Source organism: Coturnix japonica, chromosome 2, assembly GCF_001577835.2.
Source record: "Coturnix japonica isolate 7356 chromosome 2, Coturnix japonica 2.1, whole genome shotgun sequence".
NCBI lineage: Eukaryota > Metazoa > Chordata > Aves > Galliformes > Phasianidae > Coturnix > Coturnix japonica.
In genome coordinates, this window is record NC_029517.1 from 85,867,367 (window position 1) to 85,892,756 (window position 25,390).

General features: G+C 34.2%; 1 protein-coding gene across 7 annotated transcripts in view; it reads left to right on the plus strand.

Moving 5' to 3' along the window:
* The window catches only part of CDH19 (cadherin 19), a 128,670-nt gene extending 106,861 nt beyond the window's left edge, over nucleotides 1-21,809 (plus strand). For 6 of the 7 annotated variants that reach the window (XM_015855200.2, XM_015855201.2, XM_015855198.2 and 3 more), the window contains 9 exons: nucleotides 900-1,019; nucleotides 1,630-1,794; nucleotides 2,209-2,393; nucleotides 2,502-2,755; nucleotides 5,420-5,556; nucleotides 11,102-11,223; nucleotides 12,771-12,888; nucleotides 14,448-14,699; nucleotides 17,535-21,809. In XM_015855200.2, the coding sequence (XP_015710686.1) occupies nucleotides 900-1,019; nucleotides 1,630-1,794; nucleotides 2,209-2,393; nucleotides 2,502-2,755; nucleotides 5,420-5,556; nucleotides 11,102-11,223; nucleotides 12,771-12,888; nucleotides 14,448-14,699; nucleotides 17,535-18,025 (1,844 nt within the window). In that variant the 3' untranslated portion in view covers nucleotides 18,026-21,809. The remainder of the gene's footprint in view (nucleotides 1-899; nucleotides 1,020-1,629; nucleotides 1,795-2,208; nucleotides 2,394-2,501; nucleotides 2,756-5,419; nucleotides 5,557-11,101; nucleotides 11,224-12,770; nucleotides 12,889-14,447; nucleotides 14,700-17,534) is intronic. The other variant, XM_015855203.2, reaches the window with a different exon arrangement.
* Nucleotides 21,810-25,390: the final 3,581 nt, after the last annotated feature.

Genomic DNA, 25,390 nt, shown 5'->3' on the forward strand with positions numbered 1-25,390 from the left:
CAAAAGTTGGTAGTAATGAATAACATATTAGCATATGAATAACATCATATCTCCACTCTGAGAGAAGATGACATTATTATGAAGGTGGCATTATTGAGCCACCTGAAGTGATGCTGACTAAATTAAGAGTAAGTTGAAAGGATGAATACTTTTGAAAATAATAAAAACATTTCATTTTTCATGTTCAGCATACCTTTCTATTTGAAAATATTATTCAACTGTAAGTTCAGAATTCAATTTATATGTTTTACTGGTTAAAAAAACAAAAAAAAAATGCCAAAAAAGGTGGTTCAGATCTAATTCCCTGCACTCCATCATTTCTTCTTTTCTCCTCTAGTGAAACTGTACAGCTCTATTGCAGCTGTAAGTAGAAACAAGCACAAGGATGATTGCTGGAAAGTTTTTAGAAGGAAGCTTGATTTCTTGATTTCCTCACAAGAAGCTTTTTACTGGTTCTGGGACAGGTTTCTCAGAGATGTTGTGAGCACCTCATCCCAGAAGGTATATAAGGCCAGTCTGGATGGAGACCTGATGGAGATAGCAATCTGATCTAGAACTTGATCCAGCAGTTGGCACTTGTGTCTGTGGCATTGGGGTTGGAACTTAGGGATCCTTGAGGCCATTCTATGATTTGATGATTATCTGAGTACTTGTGCAGAAGTTAGGTGATGAAAAAAGAGAGAAAAGTAAAGGTTAAGTGATGGTACAATGAATGTTTGCTTTTGAAAGGCAGTCGTTACTAATGACCCCACAATTTCATTGTCATTCTTGTCTACAGGATATAGCGAGCTTTCAGTCAAAGATGAAGTCTTTGCTGATTGATTCTGCTGTGCCTTTTACATAGAGAATAATATATTCTCTCTCTTTTTTTTTTTTTTTTTTTTTTTTTTTCCTTTGAGGTACTTCTGTTACACAGGTAACAGCTACAGATGGTGATGATCCTTCCTATGGGAATAATGCCCGGCTGCTTTACAGTCTCATTCAGGGTCAGCCTTATTTCTCTGTGGAGCCAAAGACAGGTATGAAAGAATAACCTTGTCACCTTGAAAAATCATAAACTAACATAAAATGGATGAAAAGAAATATTTCTTTCCTCATTTCAGCCAAAAATATAAACTGATAGCACCTTGTTTTTACATCTTTGCATAATTTCTGTATTTTAAAAAAAATTAACACTTTCTTTCCCTGAAGCTGACAATATTTATATCTCTTTAGACAATCATCAATTTAGTTAGGAAATTGCCTTGCTAAGGAAAAGAGCTGGATTATGAATACTTCATCCAACAAGTAGACCCAGGAAAACTTCTGGGTTAACAGTTCAAAGATTCATTATGTGACTATTTCTACCTCTGAATTGGAGAAATCATAGATGTTCCCTTCAAAATCATGATTTCTGGGAAAGAAAGATGATTTCATATGATATAGGAGGTATATGGTGTGTTCTGTTTCTGAGAATTCTAAGCATACAGAATGAAACTTTTACATTCCGTAGATGTTGCCATTAGGATAGCCTAGAACAGACACAACCGTGTCGAAAAATGCATTTTAAACCCATATTATATTATCAGATATTGGGACAAACATGAGTATTATAGGTCAGGGACCTAAAAATGTCATTTTCATTTTAAGGAGTCATCAGAATGGCTTCCCAAATGGACAGAGAAACAAAAGATCAGTATTTGGTTATCATCCAAGCAAAAGATATGGTTGGACAAGCAGGAGCATTTTCAGCAACAGCCACTGTTACCATCAACCTCTCTGACGTCAATGACAATCCACCCAAATTTCAGCAGAGTAAGTACAGGCTACAGTAGTTGAAAGCATGGGGAAATTTAGATTTGCCATAGCCCTGTAACTTTTTTGACAAACGATGTGACTGTACAGGTAGTTTCTTGCAAACATTTAAATGGGCTAGCAGGAGAAACTAATAAAATATAGCTGGGAAATGCTGCACCTCCACTGTTTTATTCACCTTGCTATAGCTGATTCTCCTAAGCCTTTTATTTACAACTAAAATGGAACTCAGGAGGACTAGGAGGACAGGTTGTCTCACCCTCCCCCTGATGTCCATCCATCGTTGGACTAGGTACATTGCTCTAGTAAAAGCTGAGGGCTTTCCCCAGTTTTCTGAGAGCCCCAGGCCATCATTGTCTCAGTAACTGTTAACTGTGATGGATCACTGAACTGTATCAGTATTTGTTTCCTTAGGACTCTACTATTTGAATGTCTCTGAGGAAGCTCCTGTGGGCACTACTGTAGGCAGACTCCTGGCAGAAGACAGCGACGTAGGGGAGAATGCAGCCATGAACTATTTCATTGAAGAAGACAGTTCAGATGCTTTTGGCATCATTACTGACAGGGATACTCAGGAAGGAGTTATCATACTAAAAAAGGTGAGATTTCAGAAGCTGAGATTTCATTTCCCTTTCCTTGTGGATTTGCATTTTAATTCTTATGTGAAAAAAAAAAAAATTTTTTCTTCTCATTTTCTTTCTTAACAGAGAGTGGATTATGAGAGCAAGAGGAAACATAGTGTTAGAGTAAAAGCTGTAAACAGGTACATTGATGATCGTTTTCTGAAAGAAGGACCATTTGAAGACATAACTATTGTACAAATAAGTGTGGTAGATGCTGATGAAGCTCCAGTTTTCACCTTGGAGAGCTATGTGATGGAGATTGCTGAAGGAGCTGAAAATGGCTCGTTGGTAGGAATTGTATCTGCAAGAGATCTGGACAAGGATGACAGCCCAGTCAGGTACCTAATTCAAAATCTAAATGTCTCAAAAATAGCCCCCAAGGCTATTTACGTTCCTTATTTTGGCTACTGTTTACAGTTCATCATGCTTCCATTGTGATGAGCAGGGTTATTCTAGGTTGAATCTTAACCCCTACCCAAAATAAAAATAAAACAGCTTCATGCGTCTTTAAGAGCATTTTCAGAAGGGGCAACAGATTAAACAGTGGCCTGGAAGAGGATGTGCATTACAGCCAGACCTGTGAGTGCACGGAGGTATTCCAGTCGATTTTCCAAAATTCTGGAGTTATGTAGAGATTGTTTCATTGCTGTGTGGAGAACATAGAACATCTCCACTGGCATCTTTCACCTCAACATGATCAAAATTTACCAGTTCTCTACATCTGCTGCTATAATCACAAAGAGATATAAGTAAAAAAAATAATAATAATTTTTAAAAAAATCCCCCAGGCTTATCATTTTCAAATTAAGATATTTCTTAAGGGAGATAACAGGTAATCAATCTTTAAAACTGGGTATATAATTAAAAATTACTTATTGAGTAACTTGACATTACTGTACTCAGCGGTTTAAAGAAGTTAGCATAAAGGGACAAATGTATTACATACAAAATAATTTATGCCATGTAGATAAACTTATTAGGTTCCCAATGGCAAAATCAGATATGCATATATATATTCAGAAGTATTGTCAAGGCAAAACCATTTGCTATTTTTTCATATTCATATTACTGCTACTTATTAAACAAGATATATTTAATAAGAATTTTAAAAAAAGTACTTTTATTCAAAGAAAACAGGCATGGCTTGTTTCTATGATATTTCAGCATCTACAGTAAAATGTGCAGAGTGCAACTATGAATCTGAAATATTTTTATGAAACTCACTATGAAGTCAGTGTGTTTGAGTAGCCCCAGTACAGCAAAACATACACTGCATTGCTGAATTACTTTAAAATGCAGCACTCCACTCTTAACACATAGGCATGAATCTAATTTTGAAACTATTGATATCATGAACAATGACAGGTACTTAAAATATAGGAAACTGTCTATGCTGTATCAGTAGTTTATATTTATAGTAAAGAAAGAAAGCAAAGTCATGGGGGAAAAAAATAGCTGTAGTAAAAGTAATACATCAGTTGTAAAAAAAAAATAAAATTCATCCAACATGGATTTTCTAACAATTATTGATAGTTAGATTAATAACAACAAAAAAAATAAAACAAAAATCCAAGAGAAGCAATGTCAGAAAACCTCCAACAATATCCATCTTTGGATGCAGAGAATGAGGAATACTCATATAACTTCTGTCTATATATGAAATGGTAATATTGAATTATGAGCTGCTAAAAAAGAACTTTCCAAAAGGTAAGCCTTTGGCTCAAATGAAAAATACTATAATTGGTTTTGTTATGAGATTTCTTAATTTATTCTCTTACTGATTTTCCAAACAGGCTAAAAAATAGCTATTAATAAAATGTTAAAGACTCATCAAAATGCTGACACATAATGTAAGCTAGATTCTTAAATGCCAATAAGAGATAAAAGGGGAGATTCAGATTGGATATAAGGAAGATATTTTTACAGAAAGGATGATGAAGCACTGGCACAAGTTGCCCAGTGAGGTGGTAGAAGCCCTGTCCGTGAAGAAATTCAAGGTTATGCTGGATAGGTCTCTGAACAGCATGATGTAGTTGCTAGTGTGCCTGTTCATTGCAGGGGAGTTGGTCTAGATCTTTAAGGATCCCTTCCAATTAAAACAAAGCTATGATTCTATGACTCTATGACAAAAATAAAAGGTTTTATCATGCAAAATTAAAAGTGAAAAATAAATAAATAAATAAAATTAAACTTGTGAATTCCAAACTGTAATGATAAGAACCAATCCTTAAAACCTTTCTTCTCTGAAATTGCCTACCAGGCATGACACATAGTCCTTTTTCAATGTCATGAGTAATATCTACAAATTTTCTTTCCATTTGAACCAATACTTTTGGTATCTTTTTTCAGTCCATCTCTGTTTTGTGACCAGTGGTTAGACTTTAACAATTTGAATGGTACGTATGTATATGTGCATGTGCATGTCTGCATATGGAAGTAGCCTGCAGAGCATTTTAAGTGACAGCTCAGGAGCAGTGGACTGATTTGCATTCATTTTCTACTTTAGAATTTTGTACCCTGCTTAGGTGACACCTCGTTATAGATTGTTGTCTTTCTTTCTTTATAATGCCCATTCCCTCAGCATCAGAGCATGTCAACAATGATAAAATAGATTTACCATTATACATCCACTTAACTGTTAGTGTTATTCATTTCACGAGTGGCACTTTCGCTGTTTCTTTTCAGCAAAGTCATTCACCTGCTGTGAGCTTGAAGAATGACTAATACAATTCAGATTCAGTTCACATTAATATAGATCTGAGATATATTTAGTTTTATAAAAAGAAGAGCTTTAATCTTGACAGCAGTGAATTTTAAATGTTTATAAGTGTACATTTTTCATTATTTCTGAGTTGTTGCTGCACACATTTATATGTATATATGCACAGTTCTGTTTTCTCATCTGACAGTAGCTTTATATGTCCCTGTTTCTGATGGAGATTTTCAGTATTAGGAAATATCTTTTTTTTTTTTTTTTTTTTTTTTTTCCTTTCCAAATTCAGGTATTCTATTGTCCAAGGCGTGCATTTAAAGAGATTGTTCAGCATCAATGAACACAATGGAACAATCATTACAACTGAACCTCTGGACCGAGAGAAAGCTTCTTGGCACAACATAACTGTTACAGCCACAGAAACTAGTGAGTAAGAATTCTAAGGAATGCTGTTTTTGTATACTGCAAACTGTAATTGTCCTCTGAATATGCCTTCTTTTAAATGAAGAATATATGCTTCCTTGTCTTTATATTACTATTGCTTGCTTCTTGAAGGAGCATTATTAAAATGATTACTTAAATAGAAGCAGAATATATTTGAGCTCTAAGGTCCTCTGCTCTTTCATAAAAGACGACCTTATTACACACACACACACATGTATAAAGAAACTGTAATGGGATTGAAACTGTAATGCTTTCAAGTTAGATTGAAGCATATGAATTGCTCCTGTAGTGAAAGAACTTATGTTAAATTAGACCCTGGTTAATTTCACACCAGATTTTTGACTACCATGAAATTAGCCAGGGTCTAATTTAACACCAGTCAGAAACCCATGGCTCAAATTAGTTCTTAATGTAAGGCCGAAATAAGCTAGTCTTCTCTTCAGTGCCAATTTAATCTCTGAAACATCCTTTATATAGGTTTCACCTATCGGTTTGTTTGAAAGTCAAATGTAAATTGCCTGTGTGTGCACTTCTGGTTATCTGCCTTCCCTAACTTTGAGACAATGTCCCAGAAAATTAACAACTATTGACTTACAAAGTGATTTAATGGGTTTATTGGGACAGAATTTAACAATTCTTCACATTCTCCCCTAGGGATAAGAAACATACACAACTGGAGGCTAATCAGTAGATTAGACAGATTTTCTAAATATTTTTAGCATGTTTGTTTGTTCCTGAATCTCAGTAAAAACTTACGTATTGATAAATCTACTTTAAACATATATACATTGGTTGCACTTTTCCCAAAAGGAAGCATCCTCTGTATTTACGTCAGAATAGTACTGCTAGAAGTTCAATGCAGCAGAGCTGGTAGCAATTTTCACTGAAGTCTTTTTTTTGGGGGGGGAATTTATAGTATTATCTTCCTTTTCAGCTTCTTGGGGACTTATAAAACATAAATATATCTTACTTTTCATGTTGCTGGGCAGCTAGCAGGTGATGATAAAACTGATCTCTGGCATATTTTTGTCATGTCTTGAATAGCACTATGGAAACACAGCAGGATGACTTTGGTCTGGATTTTTCTGTTTAGCTAAACAATAAAAAAGTAAAGAATCAAATGTTAGAAATGAATGTCTCTTCTGCAGCAGGAGAAAGTAGATCTTTCATAGCAATGAAAATTATTGTAGAGAAACTGGGCCCTCATTATTTTCATATACTTATTCTTTATTTCTTTAATGATGATAAGGTCACTGTCTATAAAAAGTATGTTCAAAAGCATTGAAGTTAGGTCACCTTGGTACGCTCATACCTGAAATGATTTATATTATGAACTTGTAGCATTTTGTTCCCTGAAGTATAGTCATAAAATACACTCTGTGCATGAGACATTTTGTGGATGACATTATATCTCCACTGAAGCCAAATCAAAATGGCATTAGCCTTCATCTGTACTACCTATTAATTCCAGTTGAGATACAACTCATAACTTCATTATGGAAGCAATATCCCTGGGGGCCTATTGATGTCCTGGAATTTGTACGGGACCCAAACCTTCTGCCTCTGTTGTGACAACAAGGATCAGAGATTACTGAGTTTGTCTTCTATTTCAAGATTTGTGCCTTCATCATCCTATTCTCATGTTGTTGAGATAGAATAATTTAAAGGTACCCAGAAGCAGACCTTATTCACTGGATCTTAAACTCAGGCACTGGGAATCTGCAATGTATTGTGTCTTATTCTACTTTATGTAAAAGGTGGTTCTAGATCAAGACGAATAGTAAAATTTGATCAGGTTTTCTTGTTTTTACTTAGCTTCCACTGAGTAGAAGGGCAAAGCACAAATGAATAGAAGCACTCTAGCCATGCATGAGAGCAAAAAATCCTTAAGTAATCAGATTTGCTTGACAGTAATTAATTAAGTCAGTTGATAATTGATAAACTTTTTTAAAATTGATTTATTATTTGAAAGAGTAATATCTGTCACAACATCTCAGTCAAACTAGGGATGAATGACAAAAGTTCCTAGTGATACCAATTGGTTTGAGCTTACTTTGATCATCATTTTTCTATATGTCTGTGCTAGATTTACCTGAACTTACCCTAAGGAGACAAATCATTTGTCTGTAGAGTTCTGCAAATATTCATTTACAATATGTTTCAAAACTACTGCACGACTGCAGAAAGTGCAGCTATTTGAAGGTTTCAGTCTTGGAGCATGTAATTAATTTTCATTCCACTTTGACCACATATAATTTTGTTGATAGACTTCTTACATTTTAGATCTGTTTCTTTTTTTGTTTTGTTTTTATTTTTCCTTTTTATTTGTTTGTATATGATAAAGTAGGGACCAAATAAATCTGCTTTATTATTATTATTATTATTATTATTATTATTATTATTATTATTATTACTATTATTATTATTTATTAATACAAGTTTCCTTTTACTGGCTGATACTAATCCCAAACTTTATTAATACCCTGTAAGTACTGAGTTCTATTTTGTACCTCTGGACTGTTACTGGACTGTTACTGCTCTTTTATTTATTTATTTATTTCCCCCCCCCCCACAAAGCTCCAAAATAAGTTGGTAAATTATTTTGATTCCTAGTGATTAGAGCACCAAATTAATCCTTGACACGAATCCAGCCTGTTGCATTTCATATTCTGTTCTTACAGACTTTCATTTTCCAGTTGTGATCTCTTCTTGGAGACTGTGACAAAGTTCTTTAGATTAATGTAGGATTAACAACTGTATTCAGATTCTGACAACTATTTTTCTCTAGAAAGCATAAAAGTTAAAATCAGTATTGCCTTTTATTGAACTACTATGATTTCAGAAGGATTTGAATCATAGAATGGTTTAGGCTGGGGGGGACCTGAAAGATCACGTAGTTTCAGCCTCCTGCTGTGGACACAGCTGCCACTCACTAGATCAGACTGCCCAGGGCCTCATCCAACCTGTCCTTGAACACCTCCAGGGATGGAGCAGAAACTATTAATCAGTTTTCAGTGCAACAGCAAAAAGCTAATGATCTGTTATGAAGCACAAATATTTTTACTAACTTCAAGTGTTTTCCCCATGTTCCATGAAAAACAGACTTCTACCACACTGTTATTTTCCAATGGAAATGTGGGGAATGTTCTTTCTTGTTATTTACCACACAGTGAGGTTAAAAAATAAATAAATAAATATTTTAAAAAAAAAAAAAAGAGAGAGAGAGAGAAAACAAGTATAGTGATGAGGTGAAAGAAGTACATAGGTTAACTGGTGAAAGAAAACAGATGGGAATGGCAGCACCATTCTGCAAGGTTTTGTTCAAGTATTTCGCAGTAGTCGATCAATATGGAATACATGAATATTGTGTGCAAGCAAGTTAGGAATCAGACGAGGTAGTTGGGCTCTTCCCATGATACTTAGTGTATGTATGAAGCCACCAAAGGTATTTCCTGTGTCCCAGTAAGAATCACTAAGCTTTCCTTTAGGTACAAGTTCAGCCACATCTCTGGCAATGTAATTCTGACCTATGCAAAACACATTCAGTCCTACACTGTATCATTTATAAAAGGGATATGCATTGCTTTTTATATTTGTTTTAAAAAGTAAACCAAACATTGCTTCATTGATTTTATATTATCTAATGATTTCACAGGAGAAACAGCAATGTGAAACTGCTGAGCATCTAGCCCTTTTTCTCTGTGTTAGTTGTTTTTGCTGCCATTTCCTTTGACAAAAGACTCAAAAGTTATTGGCAAGCGATGAGGTATAATTATACATTTAAAAAGCAATGTAAGAACCACCCAAATCCTACAGTTTGAGATATGACAAAAAAAAGTTTTCGCTTTAATGTCCATTAAACTATTAAAAAAAATAAAAATTCCTTCAGGTCTTATGAATGCATCAGAAGCAGTGATGCTAACACACATCATGAAGTGCTATAATGAATATTCTTGAAAGTAACATTCTGTCTTTTGGACAGAACAGTTTGTGATATTGTTAGGTATTTAGGCATACAGATATTTAGGGCTCACAGAATTTTTAAAAATAATTGCATTCACTAGAAAATGTCTTACATATGGCCCTTATCCTACAGTATAGATAACTTAATGTGAATGATACTGTTACCATGAAAATTCTTGCCTCCTGCAGTAATGTGTTACACTGGGGTGAAAGCAGACCTTTCTAAGAGCTAAGTGATGATTAGTACCATCTAAGTGTGGATTGAACCTGCTGATAGATGAAAGTCTTCCAAGAGGTATTCGGTATGTGCAGATCTTTTTGTTCTGTTGGTTTCAGGTGTGTCCTGATTTCAGCAGGGATAGAATCAATTTTCATCACAGTAGCTGGTATGATGCTGTGTCTTGGATCTAGATGGAAAATAATGTTGGTAATACATCAGTATAGTCCTGCTTCTCATACTGCCCTGCCAGCAAAAAGGCAGAGGGTCCATCTACCGGGAGCTGGGGGGGGGAGGGGGGAACAGAACCACAACAGTTGACCCAAACTGACCAAAACAATATTCTATACTATATGATATAGAACAATAAAATGGGGGGAGTTAGTCAAGGCTCGCTATCATTTCTCAGGAACAGGCTTTGCTACCATTTCCAAAACTGAGAGGAGCTGCATTAGTCACAGACTCTTTGTGACTTTCGCTCAAGTTGGTGTTCACCCATGTATTTGTAGAAGTCTTTCTTGTAGCATTTATTTGTCCCAGGAAAGATTCTATTGTGTCTAGGTTTTGTCTTTCCTAATTTGATTCCTGGCTACTCAGAAAACATCTCTGTATTCATTCCAGGTTACTTGTTCTTTCTTCTACCCATTTTTTTTTTTTTTTTTTTTTTTGAGTTTGACCAGGATCTCTTTGTTCTTTCATGCTGGCCTACTGGCATTTTCACCTGACTTCCTCTTCCACCTCCTCTCCTGAGCTTGGAGAAAGTGGTGTTTGAATACTAACCTGCTTTCTTGGACCTCTCTTCCATCTAAATCTTTGATCTGTAGTACTCAAAGAAGCAGATCTTTGAAAAGGCCATTGTCTTTTCTCCCAAACTCCAGGACTGTGAGCTTGCACTCTCCTAACTGCCTTAAGCATCTTGACCATTTCATGGTCACTGAAGACAAGACTGTCTTTTACTTTCACATTCCTAGCAAGCTCTTCTTCGCTGGTGAGAATAAGGTCCAGTACAGCGTCTCTCCTCATTCATTCCTCAGCCACTTGGAGAAGGAAGTTACCATCAATGCACTGCAAAAACCTTCTCAATTGCATATGCAAATCTCAGCACCTTCTGTTCTTTTTTAGCAATTAAGATTAAATTTTTTATTCTTACTTCAAAAGAACTTGCTCAATCATTTTACAGGTTAAATCTGAACAAAATAATTAAGAACAATTTCATACATAATGTGTCTGTATGTCTCAGTTGTGACTTTCTTCTCCATCAAATGTAATGAAGTTTCCTCATGTCTACATTACCTTGAAGAAGTAGTTAATTAATAACATCAAATTTCTGCCTTTTTTAATCATTAGGAAATCCTGAAAAAATTTCAGAAGCAAATGTATATATTCAAGTTCTTGATGTAAATGACCACGCACCAGAATTCCCTAAATATTATGAAACATATGTTTGTGAAAATGCAATCCCTGGTCAGGTAAGTGTGAATGAGTTAGCAGTCATTTTTCTCATTATTGTAAAAACTCAGCTGAAGACAAGCTGCACCAGATGCACCTACAAACTGAATTAATGCTAATTTCTCTAGCACATTAATTCTGGCAATTCTGACTTCATATAATTTGGAGATCACATACAAAATGACTTCAGTGTTGCATCTTGCTTAGTAATTTTTATTATTAATTATGTATGCAGAGCATTTTGAGTTTGAGATAAGAAAAAAAAACCTATTAATTTACTTACTGCTTTACATATAATAAATTAGTCATCAGTTACAGTAAAAATGAAAACTACTCATTCGATATTATTTTCCTACATAATGAAATGTTCATAGAAAAAAAAATAAGGGAAATTTTTACCTGAATTCTAGGGGTGCATGAGTAACGCTGGGGCGATATCCTCATTGACATCTTTTATAATATTAAAACATGGTAAAGTTATGTATGCACAGTGTATTCTGATTGGCTTTTAGTCCAAGCTACAGCCTTTGTACACTGTGGCCAGATGTATCAATGAGCAATCACTCCTCTCATTATTAACAATAAAATATTTTGAAATTACAGGTTTGAATTGTATTTCACATATAAAAAGGGAAGAATACTAAGAATGTAAAGCTTCTGGGGTATACACTACCCTTCACACTGTGAAAATTTGTGGATTTCAAACTTAGCTTGCTTTAGAAGAAAACAAACATTAAATTCCTAACTCTTTCACTGAAAGAAAGCTTGATCAGGAATGAGTTTTCAAAGGCACAGATGGAAGGCTGTAGTAGCTTCCACTAGTGGAAGAAACAAAAAACTAAAAAAAAAACCAAAAAACAAACAAAAAAAACCCACAAAAACTAAAAAAAAAACCAACCAAAAAACAAACATCTTTTTTTTTTTTTAATTAGCAGAAACACATGGAATTTTTTAGATATAAAGTTTTTAGTTACTTACAGAGACATAATATATTGAACACAAAGTGTTTTGATTCAAGAAATTCCATTATCAGTCTGTTATAATATTCAAAATCAACAATTCAGCTCATGAATTTGTAAACTTCTCCCTTGCTGCTGCTACAATATATCAGATGAATGATGTCAATGTGTTTGTGGGCTCAAAGGAAGTGTATTTTGTATAGAAAAATTCATTCAATTGCATGATTCTTTTGTGCTTCTTTTCATTTATGGAAATCTCATTTGCCTCTTGTCTTTTGGTCCAGGAAATCTTATATTTTCTGAAGATTTTGATGCCCATCTCTCCAAAACTAATGGGAAAAAAACAAAACAAAAACAAAAACAAAACAAAAACAAAAACAAAAACAAAAAAAACACAAAGTAAAATATTTGCAGAATACCAGTCTTGATTTGATTGTTTGGGTATGGGACCTTAATATTTGTGAGCACATAGCATGTATTTAATATGCATTTACAAATCTAATTTCTAGCGATAACAGTTTAAGGCTATATCTGATATGTTTTTTTTTTACAATTTTAGGAGTGTTAGACACTTTAATTCTTAAACAACTGTGCTTACCTCTTTCCAGCTAATTCAGAGTATCAGTGCAGTGGATAAAGATGATTCAGCAGAAAGCCACCAATTTTACTTCTCGTTGGCTCAGGAGGCCACAAACAACTCACATTTTACTGTCAAAGATAATCAAGGTAAAGTCATTAAAAACTATACGGAGATGCATGGATTTAACTCTTCTCACATTAGCAATTGGAAAATTATTCACTTAAAACGAAAATGTTATTGTAATTGAACAGCAATGGAAGATTTTGTGTCAAGGAAAGAAAAAAATCTCAGATGAAAAATATAGTTATTCCTTTGAGTTTTTGCTGTTAATGTAAGAGACAATTTTAACAAGAAAGTTAGTACATCCCATTACTGCTTATCTATGTAACAAGACTGCCAGGGAGAAATTGCTATTAGTACAAATCTGTTACTTCATCACTTCAGTGAGAAGGCTCTGGGGACACCTCAATTCAGCCTTCTTGTGCTTGAGGGAAGCTTATAAATAGGAGGGAGATGATTGACTTTTTACAGTTTAATAGTGATAGAACAAGGGGAAGGGTGGTCAGGCATCAGGAGAGTGTGCCCAGAGAAGTTTTGGATGCCCCATCCCTGAATTTCCCATCTTCCAGGCCAGGTTGGAAGGGGCCCTGAGAAGTCTGATTCAGTGGGTGGTAAACCAGCCCAAAGCAGGATCTTCAAGGTCCCTTCCAACCTAAGGAATTCTAGAATTCTATGAGAAATGTGATCAACAGATCTGGAGCATTTTGTCTCCCTAAAATTTGACGAGAAACATGAAAGAACATCAGTAGATTGGTTGCATAAATATTTTGTAGAGATGATTAAAAAAAAAAAAAAAAGAAAAGAAAGGAAGGAAGGAAGGAAGGAAGGAAGGAAGATGGAAAGAAAGAAAAGTGTAAGTTTTGTTGTTGTTCCGTCTTTGTATCTGCATACATGCACACACACAATAATTCACCCTGCCATGATATAAATATTCATGTCACAATTTTTTACTTTTTTCTTTAATGTTAATTTGTTTTCCAAGCTCGTTGATATGCAGCAGATTCAAGTTTCAGATTCAAGCTCATTAATATGCAGCAGAAGCTGAACTTAAGCTGCTTATTGGGCTTTATACAGAACTGGTTTCTGAATGCCTATAGTTAAATATAAAGCAAGGTGAGAGCCTCTAGCAGCTTTTCCTTCATTTAGATAATAGGAGCTCAGCTAGATCAAGTTTTGAATTAAAGAAATAAAAGATTATTTTTAGTGGACTTCTTTGCTTTCAGTTCTTTCAGTTTCCACATGTTCTCTCTGTGGGCTATCAGGCACACTTTTGGAGACCTTTCACTGGTAAAGTTTCTATATGTCATCTGCAGACTTGCTGGATTATTTACATGGAATCATTGTAAGAACCACATAATTGGCCAGAACAATGGGATTTATTTATTTACTTAGCTTTAAACATGAAAAACACAGCTTTAAAAAAAAAAATAAATAAAAAAAAAAAGATTAGTGAACCTGGAAAATAATATATGACAAAATAAATGCATTTTTTCATAGTTCACACAAGTAAAGGACACATGTCCATAGCTGGACTTACTTTCTTAACTTCAGTCATATTTATCATTTATTTTAAATAGGTTGGATACCACTGCATTTTTATTGTTGCTAAATGTGAAATTTATATCACACGTAATTTATCTTCTAGATAACACAGCTGGAATTTTCACAGCAGTAAGTGGCTTCAGTAGACAAGAACAGTTTTATTTCTTCTTGCCAATCTTAATTCTGGATAATGGATCTCCACCACTTACAAGCACAAACACACTCACTGTCACTGTCTGTGACTGTGATACTGAAGTGAACATGTTATACTGTCGATATGGAGCTTTCTTGTATTCCATAGGCCTCAGCACAGAAGCTTTAGTTGCTGTTTTGGCTTGCCTACTAATACTCCTGGGTAAGTATGAGTAAGATATATGATTATGTTCTCCAATAGTTCAGATTATGTAGCAAAGGTGCCTCCTAGACTGGGGAAAAAAATAGAAATACTATCTTATTGAGGAAAAAAATGTAACAATGCAGACCTTTTGTTTCTTTTCTGCTTTTTAAAGCAATGCTATTTTTTTCCAGTTTTCCATAAAATTTGAATCCTAACACAATGCAATAAAAGCTGGCTTTAGTTGATCCATGATTCTACTTATTTCTCCAGCATTAACAGCAATAAAGGTCTGGAAAGGCAAAGTCTGTACTGAGCCCAGGCAAAGCTGAGACTGAGTAACAAAAGGAGATTGGTTAGTATAAGAGACTCTCATTTGGTGGAGAAATACTCATTCTTCCTTAGTTATGCCAAATGCGTAGCTAAGGTAAATGCAATTTAATTAAAGAAAATTCTCTCAAAGCAAGCCTATCTCTAGAAACAAGTGAGATGTTTCTCTGTCCAGACTGTTCAGCCTAGGGAAGAGGACACTTAGGGGAAATCTTATCAGTGTGTTAAAACAATTGAAGGAAAGGTGCAAAGAAGATGGAGCCAGGATCTTTTCAGTGATACACAGTGCTAGGACAAGAGGCAATGGTCACAAACTGGAGTACAGGAGGTTCTCCCTGTTCATTGGTGAGAACTCATGTGCTATGCAGGTGTCTGACACTAACAAAGGTTGTACAGAGATAGATGGGAGGTTGTGGGGTCTCCTTGGAATTTGACAGAAGCTGCCTGGACATGGCTTTGGGTGGGCCTGCTTGAGAAGGAGTTGGGCTAGCTGGCCTCCAGAGATAAGCTTCCAAACTCAGCCATTCTGCAATTCTGTAATAACAGCATCTTCAGATTACCTTTTAGTCATATGATGATATCTTTTTCCTCTCAAGAGACATAAAATTATCCTTCACTACCCTTGTAAAGTATGTAAGTGAAAAGGAAGCACCCTAAACAAATTGGAGATGTGTTTGTGAAGTCTCAATTATGCATAGTCAGAAAGTGACACTCACAAAACCAGACCTGCATGGTTTAGTCTGGCATTTTCAGCCCTGCTCAGGGCTGTGGCTGCTGTAAGACACAGTGGAGTAACACCACTCAGATAAACAGCTTTTGTTGCTGTTGTTGGCAGGGCATGCAACAATCTCTACTACATATTCTCTTTTTCAACAAAAGGAAATAGAGCACAATATCCCTGAAGTGTTTGATGAGTGACTTGATACTGACATACCACAACAGCAGGCACATTGTAGAAATGAATTACCAAAGATTAGCTATCCTTCCTGAATCCATGCCTGAGTTATGGTTAAGAAATGTTAGTTTGAGGCCAGGAAAGAAATAAAGGTGATTGAGCTGGATAGATTTGCTTTGTCATTCAAGCTCATGAGAATAAAGCAGCAGGGAAAGACTTCCAGCTCCAACTCCAGCTTCTGTTACTTGTGGAATAATATGTCATACCCATATTATGCTTTATAATAAAATAACACAGGATATACCATACCCAGAAGTATCACCAAATAATTGACAGATCTTAGGGAAACAATTTTTCAATTAATTGTGTAACTCTACAAACATACCCAACATCAGAAAGTGAAGGTGAAGCCATATTTCACTATTATCAAGTCATCATTTAAAATTGCATAAACCTAACATAACTTGTTTTTCAGAAACTTCTAAGAAATAGGAAGAAATGTAATCAGAAACAAAACAGGCAGGAAAACTGCAACAAACTATCTGACAGCTCAAATAGAATGTCTGGAAAAAGAGAAGTCTCATTGTCTTATGAAACAAATTTTAAGAGAGAAATATTCTCTTAGTATATTTTTTAATAAGAGCAATTATTATACAGTATTAATATTTTTAGACTTTTATATCAGTGAAAGAAATACAATATAATTGTAAGTAAACACATTTTTTCTTGTTTTCCAAGCATAAGTATGTGAAGAACATTCTTTTATCTACCCTTGTTATACAGTTAATCTAATCTAAGATTAACAACATACAAAGCATGTAACCAGTAAGCATAAGAAAACAGGACTGAAAATGATTTCTGGCAACTCTATTTTGATATAGTATTTTGATTTGCTGTAGTATCAATACAAGAAAAGAAGAAGTCCCAGACAGATATTGGAATTATTTTAATGTTAGAGAAAAATTACACTAAACAAGTAAACATCACCCATATGCTGCATTTTGTCCACAAGCTTATGGTTTTCTTTACCTTAGCACAAGGCATAGAAGTTGGAACTAATTATTTCCTGTAATTTTACTTCTGATTTTCTAACCGAATCTCTGGGTGAGTCCTCAAATTTCTAAATCAATGCCATATAAAAAATTGAGCTGCACCCTACATTATCTATGGAACTGAATTATTTTTGACCAGTTGAGGAGTATATCTTGCTCATTGCCTCATTCTTCATCTGTTCTTCCTGAGGCTCTGATGTGAAAGGAGAGATTAAAAACTTTAAATTTTGAATATAAAATTGATATATTATGTGATAAAACAAAGTAGTTTCAAAAAACATAATCTGTTTCCATCACTGCTTCCAACTCTCATCTGCTCAAAGAATTGCTCCATTTCATTCACCCATTTTATAAGTCCCTCTGTAGCAGTTTTTCCACCACATACTATACTTAGTTCAAAACCATAAAATCTGTAAAAATCACAGCTGTATAAATCTGATAAGATAGCTTCACTTTGCAATTGCAGTGATAATAAGAAACATTATTATTTTTAAAGGCTTTCCAGCCACATTCAAAGTTTCTGTCTCTATTTATATTTTCCCTCACTTTCATTTTGTTTTGTTTTGTTTGTTTTGTCAGTGTTCTTTTTGGCAATTATAGGCATAAGACAGCAGAGAAAGAAGACTCTGTTTTCAGAGAAAGTGGAAGAATTCAGAGAGAACATTGTCAGGTATGATGATGAAGGAGGTGGTGAGGAGGACACAGAAGCTTTTGATATTTCAGCACTGAGGACACGCACTGTCTTGAGAACACACAAACCGCGAAAGAAAATCAACACAGAAATTCACAGCCTCTACAGACAGTCTCTGCAGGTTGGTCCTGACAGTGCTATTTTCAGGCAATTCATTTCAGAAAAGCTTGAAGAAGCCAATACAGACCCTAGTGCTCCTCCATATGACTCACTTCAGACATATGCTTTTGAGGGGACTGGCTCTTTGGCAGGATCTCTCAGCTCCTTAGGCTCAAATACATCAGACATGGATCAAAATTATGACTACCTTGTAGGCTGGGGACCTCACTTTAAACAGCTTGCAAGCATGTATGCTTCCCAAAGAAATACTGTAGATTAGTTATTGTTTGATCATTTGTTTTTTCCATAAATTTTCAGTAACCAAAATCAACTCGTTGTACCACATTGAAGCACAAAAACAAAGACCTAAGTCTTGGATGTGGAGATTTTCTGGAAAATCATACCAGGCCTATCACTAGTTGAGAGAATGGGCATTCTCCATCTGAATAAATAAATAAATAAACTAAGATTGTGCTGCCTTGGATATCAAGACCTCCATTCTGGGCAAAGAAAATCCAGGTCTTGAAAGTCCGGAAGGAGGAATATAAGCCATAAATGGTTATTGTAAATATTCTGTCATCCACAAGCTTTAATGTATTTCCAAAGTTGACAGAATTTTGCTCTCACAGTTGAATATATTCATTAAGCAATATTAAATATTCACATTTGTATAATGCTTCATTATATAAATAAGCTTGTGTGACAAAATAGAATACAATTGTCAGAAGTACTTAATAATCTATTTATTGTTTGTAAGATGATAAAAAAAAAATAAATATCCTTTCCTATAAATGTAAAAATAAATACTTGTTACAACAACTGCATACTAATTTCTATAATGGAGCTATTGGGAAATACATAAAACCAATACTTATTTTAGCAAAACAGATAGTGGGGAAAAAAAAATAATAACAAATAAATAAATAAATAATTGTTCAAGTTAGAATCAATATTCAACATAAATACTGCAATCGACCAAGCTATATTACTGTATTTATAACAAAATATTATCCGAGCATAAGTATTTAAGAGTTTAAATATAACTGATATATCACCATAGATTTTATTATTATTATTATTATTAAATACAAAATTATCTGAAGTAATCGATTTCACTATAACAGTGCTACAGATCTTTAAAATTCTAAGCTGATGGTTATAAAAATTTATGTGTAACATTGGATAATAAGATAGTAAAATGTTTTAATGTTGATCCATTTTTTTTTCTGAAAATGATCATGTATCATACTATTGGGCTCAAATAAAACTTCACAATTAATTTCCCACTGTGTTTTTTACACATAATCTACAGTGAATACAAAGATGTCTCAGACAGTTTCTATACTCTTACTCTACTCAGCAGCAGTTTTGGATCTAAGAGTCATCAAATAATCACAAATATTCAAAATGATCTGTCTGGAAAAAGGGATTCACTTGGATTTTACTTATTTGTCTTCCATTAGCTTCTTATTTTATAGATTTTTGATTTTTTTTTCTTATATTACATTTTTAATCTGTTATGTAAAAATTACGTTTGAATTAGAAAAAGCCATGCAAAACATATGAAAGAATGAAAAAAAATACATGTAACATATAAGCTCTGTAGTGTTTTCTACAATTGCTGTTCACCAAGTAAAAGCAAGAGGTATAGGTTAAGTGGAAATGTGCCAGTGTAGAGTTCAAATTAATGTCAGCTAAAAATAAAACATGGAGGAGTCTGAAAGTCAGGAGAGAGATGAAACGTGAAGTCTGCGAAGGGCACAGAAAATATTAGTGATCCTAGTTACACGAAAATACTGAAGGATCATAACACCTAATGCTGCACATAAGCAGCATCATAAGGAAAAACTGTTTTTCTCCACGCTCATGAAAGGCCCCCAGTATGAATGAGTTGTTACAAACACCTTGAAGACATTCAAAGAACCAAAGAATCATAGAATTACTCAGGTTGGAAAAGAACTTAAAGATCATTAAGGCCAACCATAACCATACTACCCTAATTCTAACAACCCTTCACTAAATCATGTCCCTGAGCACCACAGCCAAGTGGTTTTTAAACACATCCAGGGATGGTGACTCAACCACCATCCTGGGGAGCTGATTCCAATGCTTCACAACCCTTCATGTAAAGTAGTTTTTGCTAATATCCAACCTAAACCTACCACTGTATTCTAATTCCTGTGCTCAGCTCTCAAGTATTTGTTTTGTTTAATATTGTGCATATTAATTATTTGCTCCAAGCAGCAAAGAGAAACAGAGTGCCCTTATTGTTTGGAGATGGTGAGAACTACAGTATTAGTATTAGGTTTATAGATTTACACAGATTTTACCCTAAAAAAATCCACAGATGGCCATGGTGGCCTTAATAGAATTCCTCATACTTTCATGTTGTATTTAGTACAAATAGGATACAAATGTCTGATCCTTTTTCAATCCAGACAGTTTCTCTCTTTAGATAAGAAGTAGCTTTGAATACCCAATCATGTTTCCTCTGACACTGTAATTTCCTCTGATGTCTGTAATGAACTGTAATGATAGACAATTTTTGTAAACAGTGTAGACTTTTGTCAAACACAGCGACTTCTATATAAAAGATAGCAATGACCTACAATAGCTCTTAAATAATCATTACCCAAAATGCCCCAAGATCACATTCATACAACAGGGAAACTGTGTTTGTCTCTGAAGAAAATATTCTTAGTTGTTACTGGGCCACATCCTGTTAGTTTCCTGATATTCTAAATCAAACTTGTAGATTTATTTCCGCATGTGAGAAAAGAATCATTGGACTGACCATGTAACTTCATATTTCATTTGATATTTTGACCTTAATTTATCTGGAAAAAACAAACAAACAAACAAACAACAACAACAACAACAAAACTTGCAGAAAAGTTTTGTAGAAGTCTCTGTTTACTTAAAGGAAATGAAAAAATTTGAGAGACTCCAACAATTAAGAGTATGAAATTAACAAATAATAAGTTATAATCCTGAGTATTTGATGAGATTTATTAAACCATGTAATGTAATGATGTTCCTAAGAGAATCTTCTGCTACCTTTTAAAATTCAGAAATAGCTAAAATTATCTACATTATGGGCTGAAGAGTGAAAATGTGGTAAAAAAAGGCATATATATATATATTCAGCTGCTCTTGACCTGCCTGAGCAAATATAAACAAGTGTTATCTGGTCAGAGGAGATAATACGAGGAGATTATACAAACTGTTTTCTATGTGAATGTCTCTGGAGAGATTTTGCTGTGGTTGGTTTTACTTTTTGTTTTTGTTTTCCATGTAACAGGTTAAGAACTGGACAAATGCATGACTAAAGATAATCAGATAATCTTCATTCTTCTGTGTTATTAGTTTATTAAAAAAAAAAGAAATCTATGCATATTTTAATAAATAATGTTCATCTGTCTGAACATAAGAAAAAAAATCACTTGATAGGAGATTGCAGTTTCATACTCATGATTGTGACTGGAAAATGGGTGGAGTTGCTTATTAGTTCATGCAAAATAAAATGGCTTCATTTAATTTTCATTTTGTATATCAGAATGCAGGCATTCTTTTATTATAACACTGAAAAGCTCCCTTGCTTGCCACATAAGACAAGCTCAGTCTTTAGTTCTCATAATTTTTATAGTCTTTTCTCACAGATACTGTCATTACATTTCTTGCTTTGCTTTTAAAATTAACACTGGAAATGTGGTTAATGCTCATTCTTAGCTGTAGGGGGTAACCCTGTCAGATGAGTATAAAATATTTTTGACAAGACAGTGTGAATTCTGTTTTAAGACAGATATGATGTATGCTCTCTTAGGAGCAGAAGTTGGAGATTACATGACTTCACATGCTGACAAAGGATATATTTACCTTTGATCCTTGATCCAGCATATAAACAAACACAAAAGAAATTAGATGAAAAATGTCAGTAGCTACTTACAAAGATTTATCTACCAGAAATTTATGAAGTAACACAAAATAGATAAATATTTTGAAAAAGTTGATGCATTTTGTAACAGTAGTTTCACTCCTAAAAAAAAAAAAAAAAAAAAAAAAAATCATATTAAATCATATTTCTGTCTAAATCAGCACATCCAGAGTCCAAAGAACAGTAAGCTATAGATAGGATACAATATATATACAGACAGATTACTTAGATAAGTATTTAACATTTCACCCATGGCAGACAGATTGTAGCAATAGGCAAAAATATGCACAAGACTCAAGAAATGGCAAATTTACATATGTGTATATATATATACATATATATGTATATGTGTGTATATATATGTATACATACACACACACATACATATATATAGCACTGAAAGTAAATATTAATAAATACATCTGGGAGCCAGCACAGCTTCAAAAATCTCCAATAACAGAGACCAAAACAGGGTATCAGTGTCTACTAGTGCCCGGGCAGATTGATTGTGAACAGATCTTGAACATGCTAAAGTACATTTTTTCTCCTCCATTTTGTATAACTTATATAGTTCTACTTTTACCATGTTTTGCTGTAAAATATATGAAAAGCCTTAGCATATGGAGGTGCCTCTCCTTTCTTACAGCTACTTCATAAACAACAATCCATAACTAAGATTCCACAGCTAATCACGGAAAAACAAAAATGGATGAGAGAGTTTAAATGTTCACAAAACACTCCATTGACAACTGTCAAACAAAATGAAACAACAAAACCAAAAAAATAAATTATCACAAGCAATACTTTGTATATCTGGTTTCTGTTATTTATTTCCCATTGTCATTGGAGAGAAAGTTAATGAGGATCTGATGGTTATAAAGAAAATATTCAAAAAGTGATTCAAAAAGTGAATGTTTTTGCATTTTTTAAATTTTTTTATTTTTTTTTTTATTTTTTAATAGCAGAAATCAGAGAAAACTCTTCTTGTTTAGTTCCTTCTTGTTTGCTTTTTTTTTTTTTTTTTTTTTTTAACCGTCCAGGAAGAGAATCATAGTATCATATCATAGTATCATAGTCTCGTGGAGGTTGGAAGGGACCTTAGAGATCATCAAGTCCAGCCCCCGGGATTGGAGCCTCCTGTGTAGCAGAGCGGCACTTCTACCACTTGCGCCACAGGGGGGATTCGAACCCAGGCCTCCAGTGTTGCATGTGGCATTCCTACCACTGCACCACCAGGGCACACAATCTTGCAACATGAATTATTCTGGGAACAATGCAAATGCACCTGTTGTAGCAGATCATATTGGAGTTTCATATCATTCCTTGGAGTTGAAGCAGGTAATTTGGATGCAATTACTAATGTTGCTGTCATGGATGAGATCCAAGTAACAGTTCAAATGAATAGGAATAATATTTTCACACACAGAGAAGTCCATTCTGTTTGTACTTTCTAATTTTCCCTTTCAGTATCTCGGAAACAAATCTTTTTTGGAAATGCCTTGTGAAATTCTCAATTTTAGGTTTACTCCAGAGACCACACAGATCAAGTTTAGCTTTCCAGATTTCTTTTCCTTACTGAACTACCAGACTGTAGGATTCTGACAGCTTTGCATTTTTTGGTCTGAGCATTTTCAAGCTGTTGGAAATGCTACTGTAAAATTCAGTTTGAAACGCAGTCTGAAATAGATTTTTTTCCAAGATTTCTACAACTTAAGCTCTAGTAAAGGAAGAATTTGAATCTTTATTCTCCCTTTGCAGGAACAACAAAGTACTCATGTAGAAGTGAAAACTTTCCTGATGTTACAGAGGACTAAAACATCGGAGATGTTTTCTATATATATTCTTATTATCTTAAGCTCAGTTTGTAACCCTTAGCTGAGAGTTAACAGTGAGAAATATATTTCTGAGATAGACATTAGCAGAATGTTAAGATACAGATGATCAGTTCTCTTATAACTGCTTTTTGATTATTTCCTTTTTAATAATTTTAATAATTTTTCAGTTGAAGTCTGACAGGGTTTTTTGTTTGTTTGTTTGTTGTTTTTTTGGGTTTTTTTTGGTTTTTTGTTTTTTAGGTTTTTTTTGTTTTTAACTTCTAAGAGCAAGTGTTAAGGAAAATGTAATCAAATGTTTATACCAGTTTACACAGAAAAAAAACCACAAAAAACAAAACAAAAAAAAGACACTAAAAAAAAACACAGAAATCCTATTTGCTTTCATTGGGAGCTCTTCAACTACCCCAACATCTGTTCTGACACAGTAGAGTAGAAAAGCAGTCTGTATTTCTGGCATGCCAGGTGACAAATCATTGATGTACAAGTTGGACAAACCAGTAGCAGAGATTCTCTGCCAAACAAGGTGTTTATTAATAGGGAAGAATTACTCAGAGACCTGATGATTCATGAGAACAACTTTAATGTCACCATTTGAGAGCTCTAAGATCCTTGGGCAAAAACTCTTGCCTCAAACAAGAGGCAAAGGAAAGGTCTTGAAGTGCAGGAGAGGAGATCTCAGTTATTCAGTACACTGGTAAGTGTTTTGTGCTCAGATATTTCTCTGAGGACTAAAAGGGTCCTGAAGAACTAGCTCATCATCAAGGATACCCTCATAAATGGAACTGAGGAGCAAGCAATTTCAAAAACTGTTTGAGTGTGGAATTTCTCATGCTCAAATAATTTTAAGTCATCTCTTTTGCTTAGCTAACTAAGAAAGGAAAGTAATGTCTTAGAAAATTTAGGGATAATATTTGCCAAATAGTTACATCCAGAAATATTCTAGCCAGGAGAAAAAGCAGGTACACAATAAATAACATAACTGTCTGTTTATCTAGTACACAGATGAGCTCAAAGTATACACTTTCTGTTTGATTGTTCGTTTGTTTGTTTCTGGTGATTTAAGAAGTGCAAACAATTTTTTTATTATTATTGTTTTCATTCTTTTTTGCCAATACCATAGTGTGTATATGTAGACAGATAAAGCATGCAAAATGTTCTCACAGATAAAAAATGTCATCCTAAAACCAACTCCTCTTGCTTACTTTTTTTTTTTTTTAATCACAGTTAGAAGTAACAAAATGTATGTAAATTTCCAGACTTGCTGAGAATTTAATGCTTCCAGCCATTTTTCAGAAATTGGCATAACCTAAAAAAGACTGGATCCAGCTATATCTGAAGGGCTTTTTGTGCTCTTACATTCTTAACAATGCATTTCTTATTAGCTATTAACGGGGAAACCCTAAAACCTTTTGTTAGAGAGGATTATGGGAAGAGATGAAAGAAACAGAAGATATGTGTGCAACTTAAAACCAAAAATAGAAACTGTCGCAAGCCATCTTTGAGGACAAAAAGTAAAAATAAACAAGTAAAGAACTTTTTACAGATCTAGAAAACACTTTCAAAGGTAAGCTTTAGAGATGAATTTGAGACACAAACATCAATTTTCTTTTGACTGTGACTGTTTTGAAATGATACTACACCCCTGACCCATATTCTAAGCTTTCAAAAGTACATATGTGGAAATAGTGTAAATGTAGAAAAACATCATTCTCTGATAGACAACAATTTTCTTCAGTACTATCTTCAGGTCTTTTTACAGCTAATCTTTGAGCAGTGACATATTCCAGGCAGCAGTTCATCTCAATTTGACATTACAGCTTACAAAAATTTCCTTCTTTTTGTCTTAGATGTCCTCTTTTTTTCTTTCCTTTCTTTC